General features: G+C 40.4%; 1 protein-coding gene across 6 annotated transcripts in view; it reads right to left on the minus strand.

The window, feature by feature from the left end:
- The window catches only part of Syne2 (spectrin repeat containing nuclear envelope protein 2), a 310,222-nt gene that overhangs the window by 189,885 nt on the left and 104,410 nt on the right, over positions 1–15,927 (minus strand). For all 6 annotated transcript variants that reach the window (XM_070032030.1, XM_070032022.1, XM_070032015.1 and 3 more), the window contains 10 exons: positions 13,119–13,283; positions 12,052–12,164; positions 10,196–10,358; positions 7,732–7,810; positions 7,178–7,365; positions 5,344–5,508; positions 4,103–4,249; positions 2,852–3,013; positions 1,434–1,592; positions 455–628 (listed from right to left, as the gene is read on the minus strand). In XM_070032030.1, the coding sequence (XP_069888131.1) occupies positions 455–628; positions 1,434–1,592; positions 2,852–3,013; positions 4,103–4,249; positions 5,344–5,508; positions 7,178–7,365; positions 7,732–7,810; positions 10,196–10,358; positions 12,052–12,164; positions 13,119–13,283 (1,515 nt within the window). The remainder of the gene's footprint in view (positions 1–454; positions 629–1,433; positions 1,593–2,851; positions 3,014–4,102; positions 4,250–5,343; positions 5,509–7,177; positions 7,366–7,731; positions 7,811–10,195; positions 10,359–12,051; positions 12,165–13,118; positions 13,284–15,927) is intronic.

Here is a 15,927-nt window from a genome sequence, read left to right on the forward strand (position 1 = left end):
TAATAAACTAGTTCCTGCTTAGTTTGACTCCCCGCTGCGTCTGATGGTCTCCGGGGCTAAGGGGGGCTAAGACACACACACACACGCACACACACACACACTCTCTCTCTCTCTCTCTCTCTCTCTCTCTCTCTCTCTCTCTGGTACTTTTCTTTCCCAGTTGGCTTCAAACCTCAATCCTCTCAGATATCAGTCTCCTGAGTAGGTAGGATTACAGGCATGAGGAGAAATTGCATTTCTGCTCAACTCTCAACTGAGCTATTTACATAATGTATCAAGTGCAATCCATGGTTCCACAGTAAAATTCAATTAAAGTATTATTCAGTTGAGTTTTTTCAGTAGTATTAGGGGAAAGAGTTGACATTATGTATATGATTAGAGTGGACCAGGTAAGATGAGACTTCAGCTGCGGATGAGAATTACGGTCTTCGTTGATGGTTGACTAGTCTCTCACCTTGTATTTTGCAATGAGCCCACCAGGCCTCCCTCTTTGCCCAAGTAATTGCTCAGCTCTGGAAATGCATGACTCCATTTCCTTCTGCATCTCCTCCATTTGCAGGCTGACATCCAGTTCAGGTGACACATTAGCTGAGTTTGTCAACAGTGCCTCAAGTTCCACCATAGTGATCTGTGAAGGCAAAAAACTTCTCAAATTAACACGTGAATTAACACGTGATCCAACTTCATAGTCAATTCATAGATTCACCAGCATTTCCTTTGAGACAATAGAGAAGTTGGAATGCTGGTGGCTCACACCTGTAATCCTAACTAGTCAGGAGGCAGAGATCTGAGGATGGAAGTTCAAAGCTAGCCCTGGCAGAAATTTTTATGTCCAATTAGCAAAAAGCTGGAAGTAGGGGTATGGCTCAAGGTAGAACACAAGTCATGAACAAAATAGCCAAGCAGGAGTGAGAGGGCCTAGCCAGGCGCCAGTAGCTCATGCCTGTAATCCTAGATACACAGGAGGCTGAGATCTGAGGTTCACGGTTCAAAGCCACCCCAGGCAGGAAAATTCATGAGACTCTTATCTACAATTAACCACCAGAAAACCAGAAGTGGCACTGTGGCTCAAGTGGTAGAGTACTTGCCTTGAGCTGAAGAGCTCAGGGATAGCACCCAAGCCCAGAGTTCAAGCCCCATGACAGACCCCCAAAAAAAAAAAAGAGTGAGAGGTCCTGTGTTCAAGCCCCACAATAGACAGACACACACACACACACACACACACACACACACACACACAAATATAAATTATATAGAAATTATAAAGAAATTTTAAATAATTATAAAGAGATAAGTTATAAAGGAATAAAAAATAATATAAAGTAATACTTTACAAAACATTTCAAGTTTCAAGGCCACCAACCCACTTCCTCACTCACTAGTTACTTGTTGCTAAAAATAAATTCAGTAAATAAGGAATTTTAAAGATGGACCTGGATTTTTTCATTAGCTTCTTGGATCTTTGCCTGGAGCTCAGCTGTGAGAAGATACTGGAGGGACTCCTGACTTGAAATTTTTTGTATATCCATTTGTAAAGTATCTTTGGTTCTAGCCAGAAGTTCTTCATACATAGATCCTTTAGCAATAAGATGCTAATCGAAGAAATTGGAGAGAGATTACAGTAAACATTCAGATTATATTCTATGTATTAACTTTAACAATGCCATCAAGAAACCATAAAGTGATAGTAATTAATCCAGAATGAGACAAATTTGTATTGTGGAAGATTTACTTTAAAAACAAAAATAAATAAAAATATATTTTGGGGGCTGGGAAGGTGGCTCAGTGGTAGAGCATGCATGCATGCGTGAGGCCCTGGGTTTGATTCCTCAGCACCACGTAAGAAAAAAGAAAAAAGCCGGAAGTGGCGCTGTGGCTCAAGTGGTAGAGCACTAGCCTTGAGCTGAAGAGCTGAAGGACAGCGCCCAGGCCCAGAGTTCAGGCCCCACGACCGGACCCAAAAACAAAAACATATTTTGGAATCTGATTTTAACAGTCACATTTTGATTATCGTGTCATTTATGGATCATGCTTCAATAAAATAAAAACTAGAAGTAATACAATTGCATAGGAAGATAGTAAATTGAGAGAATAGGAATAAATCTTCAAATGAAGTTGTTCAGTGGAGAGGAAAATTCAATAAATGTTATTAGAGAAATCAGCTATTGGACAATATTTTAGTAAGCCGTGCTTTATGTGATATACTCAAAATAAATTCCAGGTGGATCAGAAAGATATATGTAAAATATAGTGCTATGGCCAGGCACTAGTGGCTCACACCTGTAATCTTAGCTACTCAGGAAGCTGAGATCTGAAGTTTGCAGTTGAAAGTCAGCCCAGGCAGAAAAGTCCGGGATACTGTTATCTCCAATAAACCACCAGAAAACTGGAAGAGGTGCTGGGCTCAAGTGGTAGAACACTAGCTTTGAGCTGAAGAGCTGAGGGACAGCGCCCAGGCCCAGAGTTCAAGCTCCACGACCGACAAAAAATAATAATAATAAAATAAAAAATAGTGCTGTATAAATAAAAAAGGAGCCAGGATAATTCATCTTTTGTGGGGGTATAGAGGGACTCTGGAGGGAAGAGAAGATGAAAATGGAAGGGAAAGATGAAGAGAGGAAAAAGGAGAGAGGAAAGAAAGGGGGATGGAGAGGAGGGGAGGGGGAGAGGAAGGAAGGGTAGGAGGAGATGGAGAGAGGGGTACTGGGAGGGAGAGGAGAGAGAGGGGAAAGCCATGCCATTTTTTAACTCTCAATTGAGAAACAAATGTAGGTTGATAAATACTTTAAAACTTTTAATTTACTTTAAAATGTGTGTAAGTCCTCAAGCATGAAGTGTTTTGCACACGTACCCGTAAGGACCCCTCCTTGGAGCCGTCCATGCCATCCTGATGTCTCAGAAGCTTCAAAATGGAGTTGGCTTCTGACGCCCAGATTTCCACCTGTCCAACGAGTTTCTCAACCTCTTCCCCCATTTGTAATTGTTCTGTGCATTCTTCATTTTCTTCCACAGCCTACATCATTCAAAATTATCATTAAGAAAATGTCAGCACTTAAGAAATAGAATATAACCTTTCATTCTAAAAAGCACTCAGCTCTTTGATATCAAAGACCACTAATTCCACACCTAGGCAGGTATCCCTCATTGAATGGCTGTGGTGCCTTCTGAGAAACAATGCATTATTAATGAGGTGACACTGTCCCTATGTGGGCATCACAAAATACTTAGACAAATCACAAAGCACCATCCACCACTTGTCTAGGCTCTGTGTGTGGTACAGCCACAGTAGTATATTGGGCCCGTCATTGACTAAAACATCATTATGTAGTACATAGGCGGTATTTGATCCATATTTGATTTTTAACCTGCTGTTCGTTCTTTTTCCAGTCTTACATGTTATTCTATAGTCTTCCAAATTGTCCAACTAAGTAAGGAAGATAGTTTCATTTTTTCCCCCTTCTCCCATTTTGTACAAAGTCAGTCAGACACAAATTGCTCAAGGGCTAGTTTAACAGTAGGCCATTTCTGAGCACCAATGAGAAGTCATCAACGAAATGATTAACTCAACTCACATAACTCAGAAATCATGTCTGCTTCCAACCCCACAGGAGCTCATACTGTAAGTCTAGCTACTTGGGAGGTAGAGATCAGGAAGAACATAGTTCAAGGTCAGTCCACAAAAAATGTTAGCAAGACCCTCATCTCAACAAATAACAAACTGGGTTTGGTGGCTCACACTTGTGATCGATCCTAACTATGAGGGAGGTCATAGGAATGAGGATCATGGTTTAAGACCAAATTCAGGGCAAAACATGTGAGAGCCTGATAAATGAAAATAGGGAAAAAAATAAGTGGGGATATGGCTCAAGAGACAGAATGCTTGCATGGCAAAGCTCAGGGTTGCTAAGCACAGCCCCTTCATCCTAGCAAGTCCGTCATAAAGGAAACCCCTTAAGTATTTCCTTAGGAAATGATATTATAACTGTTACTAATAAACTATATATTCATCATCATTCCAACCATGTGAGCGTGTTTTTTTTTAAAGAAGAGCTGTTAAATTATTCCTCCATACAAATGACATAGACACAATGAAACATCTTACATTTACAGTCATGTCATGATTTTCTGAACCTTCAACTGATATATCTGCTAAAAAATGACCAGGTGGTTTTTCTTCTTTAGATGAAGTATTTCCAGAATCATCAGCAATAGGCTGCTCCTGTCTTTGCAGAAGTGGTTGCTTCATTTCCTATTTAAAAAAAAAACAAAAACAATTCCATGAAGTTCAGTACTCAGATTTCCACTTGTAGACATCATATACTCACAAAATACTTTTGCAATTTATCTATCAGCACTGCTGTAAAATATGCAAATTTTTCATGAAGCACCTAAGTTGTAAATTCTTGAATATTGGATAAAAGAATAAATTTTAAAACTTATTTACTCTACTTTTCTATGAGACACTAAATATATGTTCTTTAGGAACCTAAAACCTAATAGGTAAAATGTTTTGTTTGGGGGTTTGTCTGGTTTTTTGGGTGCCAGTACAGAGGCTTGAACTCAAGAATCTTGCTTGGCTTTTTGCTCAAGGCTGGCACTCTAACACTTACTTGAGCTACACATCCACTTCCAGCTTTTTACTGGTTAACTGGAGATAAGAGAACTTTTCTGCCGGGGCTGGTTCTGCTCTTCAGAGTAGATGAATAGCTAGGATTACAGGCGTGAACCACTAGCAATCAACAAACAGTGCTTTAACGGAAAATGAATTTCAACTAGAAAGCTGTATGTTAGGAAGGGTTCAAGAATCAAAAAGCGAAATTGAACAAGTACCTGCACCAACACAGATCTGCAAATGTTCACAGCGACACTAAAAGTAGAAGGAACCCAATGTGCATAAACAAAATGAATGGGAAGCAGCAGCATATGTGGGTCCATATAACAGGCTACAATGTCCAGTTAGCAGGAGGAGAGTGCATGGAGTTTACGTGCTGCAAGGTGGGTGGACCTTGAAAGCATTATACCAAGTGAAATACACCAGTCATTGTATGACCACACACTGTATGATTCCATTTATGTACAACGTTCAGAACAGGCAATTGTACAGACAATGAGATTAGATGCGTGTTACCCACTGCTGGGAGGTTTGAGAGTGATGAGGAGGGACTGTGAATGAGTACAGGGGCTCTTTGAGGGAACTGAGAACATGTTCTAACATTGATTATACTGGTGGCTGCACAATTGTGAGGCTGCACAGTGTGCTTTACAAGTGAATTGCATAGTGCTGTGAATTACAACTCAGTAAAGTTGCTGTGGGCGATGGGGAGGGACAAGGGAACAACTTACAAGTGGAGTTTTTGAGATAAACTTTCTCCATCTTTTATTCAGCCTTCTCAGTTCTTTAGAAATGGATGATCCAACTTCTTCATTGCTGACTTCCACTAGGAAACTTCCAGCTTCATTTACAGTAGTGTACTGTACATTCCACTGGGAGAGCGTCTCAAAAGCCATCTATGGGACACACACAAAGTAATTTTTGCCAGTCCTGGGACATGAACTCAGGGCCTGGGAGCTGTCCCTGAGCTCTTTTGCTCAGGGCTAGCACTCTACCACTTTGAGCCACAGATCCACTTCTGGTTTTTAAGTTGTTAAAAGGAGATAAGAGATTCATGGGAACTTTTCAGCTCAGGCTGGCTTCTAATTGTGATCCTCAGATCTCAGCCTACTAAGTAGCTAGGATTAGAGGCATGAACCACCAGCACCCGGCTGTCTTTCTCTTATCTATGCAGCTGGTACCCAAGTTCAATATATGCAGGAGTGAGAAGTCACTTACAGTACCCTGGCCTCTCCCTCTAGCATCCCTCCAACCTGTCCCTACGCCCAGCTTATGAATGGGCTTCATCTGTGTTAGCAGGCATCTGTTCCTCCTCATGGCTGTGAATTCAGGAAGCATCTGCTCTCCCTTCCTAAGTGGCTGATGAACTTACAGCAGAACTTCCCAAACTCCTTCAGTTAATGGAACCCTTAATGGCTCAGTCATTATTTTCACAGAGTTTCTACACCAAAGAATTATCTAAAAGATCCCATTTTAAGCTATTAAGTATACAAGTCAACAGTAACAAGGAATGATATTGTCAAATGTTCCTCACAACTTAAAAGGTCCTGCAAGATACTTGTGGTAACATATAGCATCACAGCAGAGTTAGCCAACGGCAGGCGTCCAAATGCTATTTGCCTGTTTTATGTATCTGACTGGTAGTCCTATAAGGATAGAACTGTTGGAAGACACAGTATGAACTTCCAGCAGCAACCCGGGTAACAGGGAGATGGAATGACTACTAATCCTAAATGCTATACATTTGCACTCATATGCTTAACACAAATGCTACTCTCATACCAGTATTCTGTTTCCCAGGAAGTACTTATAGTTTCCATTTGGAAAAGTGTTTCAATGTATCTACAGCCACTTGCACCAGAGAATAGAAAAACATCCTGAGATAATTATAAAGAGATGATTTTATGGCTCACAAATGACAACAGTTGTGTCTTACACAGACATTTCTTCTGTAGTTCTCCATGCTGACCAAACATTGGGCTTCGTCTCTTCCCAAAAGCCATAACAACTTTAGAGGTGAAAAGTATCAACCAAATGCAAAAATGTAACTTGGAAAAACTTTAAAATGTGTCAAGAAGTCATCCAATATTTCAGTTACTTATTTCTTTTCCAAAGAGTGTGTGTGTGTGCGTGTGTGTGTGTGTGTGTGTGTGTGTGTGTGTGTGTGTGTGTGTGTGTAAATCTATAATGTAAAGAAAATGTCCTTTAAGAATTTTGCAAAAGACAATGACTCTCTGGACTTTTAGCTAAGGAGTTAAATGCATCTCCAAAGAAATTACATTTTAAAATGTAAGAGCCAGGCACCACATAGCTATGTAGCTCACGCCTGTAATCCTAGCTACTGAGATCTGAGGATCACAGTACAAAGCCAGCCCAGGCAAGAAAGCCTGTAAGACTCTGATCTCCAATTAACCACCAAATAGCCAGAAGCAGAGTTAGGATTCAAGTGGTACATTGTCAGCTTTGAGTAAAAAAGCTAAGGAGCAGTGCTCAGGCCCTGAGTTCAAGCCCCCTTACTGACACAAACAAAAAGTATTGTAGAAAGGCACAATTAGGCTGCGATACCTCTTTGATTTGTTCCTTCTTTATCCCCTCAAAAGTAGTCTTTAATAAGTGAAGGTTTTCCATGTAAGTGGCCCACCACATCAGGACCTTCTGCAGAGTTGTTTTCACGTTATCTATGTTTTTCCTGCACATACAAATCTTATCTTCCAGCATCTTGTATGGTTCATTAACATTCTCCTCTTCTCCAGCTACCATAAGAGCAAAAGGAGAAAATAATCTTAGAAAAGTTTTTTGTTCATAAAATAATGGTGAAGAAAGCCATTTGCACTGACAACAGCAAAATAAGGAGGTTCTGTTATTATACTAAGAGCAAGAGGAGTTGGAAGTATGGCTCAGGTGGTAGAATGCCAGCAAATGAGCAAAAGCAACAGTTACTGAGGTTGAGTTCCAGTCTCAGGAAAAATAACTAATCATAGTCATAATATAAGTGAAAGAGCAAGAATCTTCCAAAGAAAACATTTAAGTAATTTCCAAAGCATTAAAGTATGAAGCAACAGGGAAAATGTCATTTTTAAAGAGATTATCATCTCATCAAAAAGTAACAATTACTTTACCCAAATTCTTATAACTTTCTTCACATTTTTGAAAAGAAGTGTCAAGTTGAGCTAGGAATTCTTTCTCTTCAATAAATTTCTGTAAAGCAAAGGGATATTAACAGGTTTTTTTACTTTTGACAATGTGCCAAATTATTCAGGTATTAATATATTAAGATGTTGAAAAGGTGAAGGAAGGGCTGCATGATGGAAGGACAGACATTGTTTGAGATTTATTCATAAATTGAAATGTGGGGTTGACACACTTTGAACAACTATTTAAGGATAATTTTAATTTTTTTTATTCAGCTGTGGGGCTTGAACTCTGGGCCTGGACATTGTCTCTGAGCTCTTCAGCTCAAGGCAAGCGCTCTACCATTTGAGCCACAGTGCCACTTCCAGTTTTCTGGTGGTTACTTGGAAAGAAGAGTCTCACAAACTTTCCTGCCCAGGCTAGATTCTCAGATCTCAGCCTCCTGAGTAGTTAGGATTACAGGTGTGAGCCACTGGTGCCCGGAATTTTTTAATTTTTTAAAAAAGATGTTGATAAAGCACATAGTGGTCAAAATTTTAGTACCATGAACACTATACATTTGGGTAGAGAAGAGAAAGTTCATGAATGAGAACTATCATAAAAATATCGGACAAAATTTATTTTAATGTAGGGTGACTACGTTGCTGCAGTATTTGCTTCTCATGGAAAAAAAAGAACATTAGGTATAGCAATTTCAAAAATCTCACCTTTTCACATTTGATATTTTGATTATTATATCAGTTATTCTTGTTTTATTGCCATTATAGATATATTAGGTATTATTAGAAATGCCTATCAAACCTATAATATACTTAAACCACTTCAAACATTTTTCATAAGCCAGGCACCAGTAGCTCACGCCTATAATCCTAGCTACTTGGGAGGCTGAGATCTGAAGATCACGATTCAAAGCCAGCTCAGACAGGAAAGTCCATGAGACTCTTTTTTTTCTTTTTTGGGGGTTAGTCCTGGGGCTTGACCTCTGGGCCTTGGCGCTAACCTGAACTATTCAGCTTAAGATGAGTGATATACCACTTGATACCACCACTTCCCGTTTTCTGGTAGTTAATTGGAGATAAGAGTCCCATGAGCCAGTGCTGGTGGCTCAAGCGTGTAATACTAGCTACTCAGGAGGCTGAGATCTGAGAATCACAGTTCAAAGCCAGCCTGGGCAGGAAAATCCTTGAGACTCCAATTAACTACTAGAAAACTGGAAGTGGCTCTGTGGCTCAAGTGGTAGATCACTCACCTTGAGCTGAAGAGTTCAGGGTCAGCGCCCAGGCCGAGTTCAAGCCCCACGACCGACAAAAACAAAACAAAACAAAAATTTCCCTATAATTTGGAAGAGTTAAAGCCAAAGAAAAAGAAATGTCCAGACAAAAGTGAAAATGTCCTATTTTTCCTACTAAACTTGGGAGATTAAGGTCAAAATGGTTCTTAAAAAAAAAAGAAGACCTGGGCTGGGAATATGGCTTAGTGATAGAGTGCTTGCCTAGCATGCATGAAGCCCGGTTCGATTGCTTAGTACCAAATAAATAGAAAAAGCCAGAAGTGCTAGCCTTGAGCAAAAGAAGTTCAAGGACAGCCGAGTGCCGGTGGCTCACGCCTTGTAATCCTAGCTACTCAGGAGGCTGTGAGATCTGAGGATTGCAGTTCAAAGCCAGCCCAGGCAGGAAAGTCTGTGAGACTCTTATCTCCAGTAAACCACTAGAAAACTGGAAGTGGCGCTGTGGCTCAAGCTTGCCTTGAGTGCTTGCCTTGAGCTGAAGAGCTGAGGGACAGTGTCCAGGCCCAGAGTTTAAGCCCTAGCACCAACCAAAAAAAAAAAAAAAAAAGACCTTAATGGTTGAACAAAATCATGAATCAGAAAAAAGGAAAAAAAAGAAACAAAATTTTAATCAAGTAAAATAAGGAAATTCTATGAGGAAAAAAAAATTAGAACCCTTCTATTACATAATATGCCCTGATTAACTCAATTTTGTAAATAATGCTGGTTTTTCCTTCTTACCCTTCCCTATGCCTGCTATTTGACTACCTAGAATTTTTTTCTCCAAACTGACACTCAAGAGGACTACCAATCAAAGCCAGCCCCACATCTGAAGCACGAATGGGAAACTGGGCTAAGGAAAAATGCAAATCAAGCACCCAGGCATGGAAACCAGCTATGATGCAGAACAAACACTTAAACCATACTGGGTACCAATGGCTCACATCAATAATTCTACCTACTCAGAATGTTGAGATCTGAGAATTTCAGTTCACAACTAACCCCAACAGAAAAGTCTATGACACTCTTATCTCCAGTGAAAATCATTAAAACAATCAGAAGTGGAGCTGTGGTTCAAGTGGTAGAATATCACCTTGAGAGAAAAAGCTAAGGGACAGCACCTAGGCCCTGAGTTCAAGTCTCAGTACCAACCAACAAACAACAACAACAAGAAATTAGCTTACCTGCCAATCTTCCAGTAGTAATGCAACAGATTCTTTGCTCCCATATTTGATGTCCCAAACATCCAGTTTTGCATTCACTTCATCTAGCAAACCAAGAACTGAGCACTTAGAGTAATGGAATTCCAGATGTGGAAGAAATTTCTTCCCCAAAATGTTGTTGATTCTGGGGGGGAAAATTACAGGTTTTAGAATTTAACTTAATATAATCAAACAATTATATTAAGTGAAGAAATCAGTTTAACATCTAAAAAACACTAGGCAGCCAGTCACTAAGGCTCAGGCCTATAAACTTAGTTACTCAAGAAATTGAGATCTGAGAATCTCGGTTCGAAGACAGCCTGGACAAGAAAGTTTGTGAGACTCTTATCTCCAGTTAGCTGGAAGTTAAGCTCAAGTGGTACACAAACACACACACACACACACACACACACTCTCTCTCTCTCTCTCTCTCTAACACTGGCTTTAACTTTTTCATTCAAACACACGGAACTCAGATGTATGCTCAACAGTTGGGTTTTTTATTTTCTTTTTTCTATTAGTTTGCATTAAATTTGCACACGTTTATAATATATTCCAATCAATCTCACACCCTCTTATCACTCTTCCTTTCCCATTCCCCAAAACTCTTCTTTCTAAAATAATGCAAAATAAATACTGTAGCAAGATATAAAACAACCATTCTTTTCCTTTTCTCTCATTGTCTTTTTTCTTCTTTCCATGCTGGTACTGGGGCTTGAACTCAGGGCCTGAGTACTTTCCCTGGGCTTTTTCACTCAAGACTGCTGCTCTACCACTTGAACCACAGCTCCACTTCTGGCTTTTTGCTGTTTAATCAAAGATAAGAATCTGGTGGACCTTCCCGCCTGGGCTGGCTTCAAACCATGATCCTCAGAACTTAGCCTATTGACTGACTTAGATGACAAGTATGACCACTAGTGACCAGCTAAAACAACCATTCTTAAGAAAAAAGAAAAACAGGGGCTGGAAAGGTAGCTCAGTGGTAGAGTGCTTGCCTTTCATGCATGAGGCCCAGGGTTTGATTCCTCAGCACTACATAAACAGAAAAATCTGGAAGTGGCACTGTGGCTCAAGTGGTAGAGTGCTAGCCTTGAGCTTAAGAGCTGAGAGACAACACCCAGGCCCAGAATTCAAGCCCCACGACCAACAAAAAAAAAAAAAGAAAAAAGAAAAACAAAACCCACCTAATGGAACATTTTCTGAAAAAATAAAAATTACTCCCCTATTGAGAAATCCTACTATAAGAAATTTAGAAAGTGTGCTACAAAATTTTAAAATAACTGGTAGAAGGCAATACAACTACCATTTACAAGTTGATACATTAAAGCAATCTTATTAGAGCTAACACCCACTTATTATTTCAATAAATTGCTTATGAGACAAAAGAAAGGAGATGATATGGAAAACTACCCATTAAATAATCTTTTGAATTTACTGTTTATCAAGTGCTCTCTATGTCTCTTCCCATTTGATCTAATCATTCTCTTAGGACACGGACAGTGACTAGCATTACCCTACCAAAACAGTAAGGAAATAAACCCAGAAGCACAGAGTGCACACCACAGCTTTCTCCCATTCAATAAAGTAGGATGGAGATATAGTCTAAATGGAGGAGCACTTGCCTAACATGCTCAAGGTTCTGGGTTAGATACGAAGTACCACAAAAATAAAAAACCAGAAACTGAAAACAAGATGTTGGACTGATAAATGTTACTACTGCATAAAACACAAAGGTTTGTTATCAAGATTTCAAAGACAGTAACAGTGTTATCTACAAATCTGCATTGGGTGGTCCAGTGCTGTGGTGCTAAGCATTGAGAAATGGCAGGGCTACCAACCGTCTTTGCATTTCTTCTAGCTTGCTAGGTGGCACCAATGGCGAATGTTCAGCATCTTGATTTTCAAAAGCCAAGAGAATATTTGAATGATAGTCAAATCTGTCCATCAGACTCTGAAAGAAATTGACCAAGACAGAAACCAAGTTTATTACTAAATATAATGATTAAAGTCATCTCACCTCAAAAGTTTTAAGCTCCCCCTTCTTCTCTACCCGCCCCCACACTGCCCATAACCAAGATATCTGAATCTTTCAACAAATGTGTATTAAGTTGGAACCACTTACTCAAGAAGCAGACTATATCTATGGTAAAATTATTATCAAACTCTTGTTTTTGGATGTATTCTCTATTCCTTTGGAAGTTCCATTACAATCAATCTCACTGACAGATGCTCTCACAGCATTTGACTAAGGTCTCAATCTCCCTCCGAGTTTACTGTTGCCAGGTGTGGCTGTAATTCTAGCTACTCTAGAGGCTGTAATCTGAAGGATAGACGTTCTAAGCCAGTCAAGGCAGAAAAGTCCTCAAGACTCCATCTCTAATTAACCACCAAAACACTGGACTGGAGGTATGGCTCAAGTGGCAGAGCACCAGCAGTAAGCAAGAAAGCCAAGTGAGAATTTCTTATGTCAACCTCAAAAAACAAAAACAAAAATGACCATGTACATAAAAGTATCTCCTAAGCCAGGCACCAGTCGTTCATGCATATAATCCTAGATACTCAGGAGGCTGAGATCTGAAGATCACTGTTCAAGCCAGCCCAAGCAGAAAAGTCCATGAGACTCTTATCTCCAATTAACCACCAGAAGTGGAGCTGTAGCTCACAGTGGTAGAGCACTAGCCTTGAGCAAAAGCACTTGGAGATAATGCCCAGGCCCTAAATTCAAGCCCTATGATCAACCAAAAACAAAACAAAACAAAACAAAATCAGCTAAGTATCTGCTGGATCTCAGATGTCAGGAAATCTCTCAATTCCCACTGCATTGGCTTCTAAGACAAAAAAATCTTCCACAAGAATAGACCCTAACACAGAGCTGATTTTTCATGTCTCTCTGTCCTTTTCCAACCTTGAATAAAGTGATTCTTTCCTGGGTCAGAGCCTTGGCCTCAGAGTGGCTCCTGGAGGCTGGCAGCCCTTCCTGTACCAGCTCTTCCACATGCTGGAGCCACTCTTCCGTCTCACGGAGGTGAGGGGGCAGCGCATTGTTCAGCTCTGCTTTCCATGTATTAACCTGAAAATAAGGGAAGATACCTTTAGTGGCACTTTAACCACTTTTTTTTTTCACATTTAATTTTTTTTTTTTTGTCTTTGTCGGACATGGGGCTTTAATTCTGGGCCTGGACGCTGTCCCTGAGCTCTTCAGCTCAAGGCTAGCGCTCTACCACTTGAGCCACAGTGCCACTTCCAGCTTTTTCTGTTTATGTGGTGCTGAGGAATCGAACCCAGGGCCTCAGTCATGCAAGGCAAGCTCTCTACCACTGAGCCACCTTCCCAGCCCCCACATTTAATTTTTATTTAATAATTTCTCTTGGGCTAGGAAGGTGGCTCAATGGTAGAGTGTGGACCTACCATGCATGAGGCCCTGGATTTGATTCCTTGATACTACATAAACAAAGATCAATAAATAAATATAATTAATTTAAAAAAATAAAACCTTCTTAAAAAAACCATTTCTCTGAAAGCCAAGACTGAAAAACGGTCAAACTTCTTAGTTCTAATTATCACCTTGAGTTGGACACTAGTGGCTTACACCTGTAATCCCAATAACTCAGGGGGTTGGAGCTGAGGATGGCAATTAGAAGCCAGTATGGGCAGAAAAGTCCCCATAAGACTCTTATCTCCAATTAACCACTCAAAAACCAGAAGTGGGTGGGTGCTGGTGGCTCATGCCTATAATCCTAGCTACTCAGAAGGCTGAGATCTGAGGATTGCAGTTCAAAGCCAGCCTGGGCAGGAAAGTTCATGAAACTCTTATCTCCACATAACCACCAGAAAACCAAATGTGGTGCTGTGGCTCAAGTGGTTGAGCGCTAGCCTTGAGCTGAAGAGCTGAGGGACAGCGCCCAGGCCCAGAGTTCAAGCCCCTTGACCAACAAAAAAATAAATAAATAAAGAAGCAGATCTATGGCTCAAAGAGGTTCAAGAGTTCAAGCCCCACAACAAAAATAAATTAATGAATGAATGAATAAATATCACCTTGGGACTTGCTGATTTGGGAATATAGTTTATTCAAAATTATTTTTTTAAAAAGAAATGTTGGGATAAATCCATAAACTTTATGGGGAAATTAAGAGCATTCCTTTAAGCAGGGATAATCATAATTAAGGACTATAGTTTAAAATGTGTCACATTCTTGTGTTCTTTGACAATGTGACTCATGATTCTATGCTGCCCTAGATCTGTGGAGTACTTTGTATGGTAACTGGAACCATATATTCACACTAGCTATCCCCATCTTATCTCCCAACATCTGTCCTTCACCAAACCTTGCCCCAATCCAGGCACACCTCTTCCTTCCTCCCCTCCCCACCTTCTTTTCCCACTCAATGTGTGAGACACACAAACCTGATGGGCTTTCAAATGAGATTTTCCTTTCTTCAAAGCACCATCAAATCACATCACCATCGTTCACACAATTATTCATTCATTCGTGATCAAACATTTACAAACAACCTACTGGGAAAGAGCTGGGGATAAAATGACAGAAAGTAGCTAGAGGAGAAAGGGTATGTGAGGGTCACCCACCATATAACATCAAGTGACTTAATTACAATGTACTTAAAGATAAACACACAACATATTACCTCAGTGTGCACCATTTAAAACACGTGTGTATGTACATTTAATGTCTATTTTGCAAAAATATCTACAACAAAAAGACATTCAACAGTTTAAAATGATGCCCTAAGGAGAAATAGGAATGGGTAAAAGGAAATTGAAACACAATAAAATTAATGAATAAAAAGCAAAGCAAAGCTGAACAGTAGTGGCTCACACCTGAAATCCTAACTACTCAGCAGGCTGAGATCTGAGGATCAAAGTTCAAAGCCAGTTCAGGCAGAAAAGTCCATGAGACTCTTATCTCCAATTAACCAGCAAAAAGCTGGTAATGGAGCTGTGGCTCAAGTGGTAGAGAGCTAGCCTAGAACAAAAAAGCTCAATGATATTGCCCAGGCTCTGAGTTCAAGCCCCAGTACCAGCATAAAAAGAGGAAGGAAAAAACCAGGGGAGAAGGAAGAAAAGGAGGAGAAGAGCCGGGCACCAGTGGCTCTTGCCTATAATCCTAGCTACTCAGGAGGCTGAGATCTGAGGATCACATTCAAAGCCAGCCCGGGCAAGGAAAGTCCATGAGACTCTTATCTCCAGAAAACTGAAAGTGGTGCTGTGGCTCAAGTGGTAGAGCACTTGCCTTGAGCTGCAGAGCTCAGGGACAGTGTCCAGGCTCAGAGTTCCAGCCCCAAGTCCAACAAAAAGAAAGAAAGACAGAAAGGAAGGAAGGAAGGAAGGAAGGAAGGAAGGAAGGAAGGAAGGAAGGAAGGAAGGAAGGAAGGAAGGAAGGAAGGAAGGAAGGAAGGAAGGAAGGAAGGAAGGAAGGAAGGAAAAAAGGAAGAGAAAGAGGAAAAGGAGGAGGAACAGGAGGAGGAACAGGAAGAGGAGGAAGAGGAGGAAGAGGAAGAAGAGGAAGAAGAGGAGGAAGAGGAGGAAAAGGAGGGTCTTGTTCAGCTATGTACCATGTATGAATAAAAAAGTAAAACTTAACACATAGTCACTATGTGTTAACACATAGCCCAATCTTATGCATAAAAGTGATAGCTCATACCTAAATGACCTGCTGAGAGAGGCCACCAAGGTCACCAATTCAGTAAAGAATAGTA

This window comes from Dipodomys merriami, unplaced genomic scaffold (genome assembly GCF_024711535.1).
Source record: "Dipodomys merriami isolate MVZ:Mamm:240054 unplaced genomic scaffold, mDipMer1.0.p SCAF_1, whole genome shotgun sequence".
In the NCBI taxonomy this organism is placed as follows: domain Eukaryota; kingdom Metazoa; phylum Chordata; class Mammalia; order Rodentia; family Heteromyidae; genus Dipodomys; species Dipodomys merriami.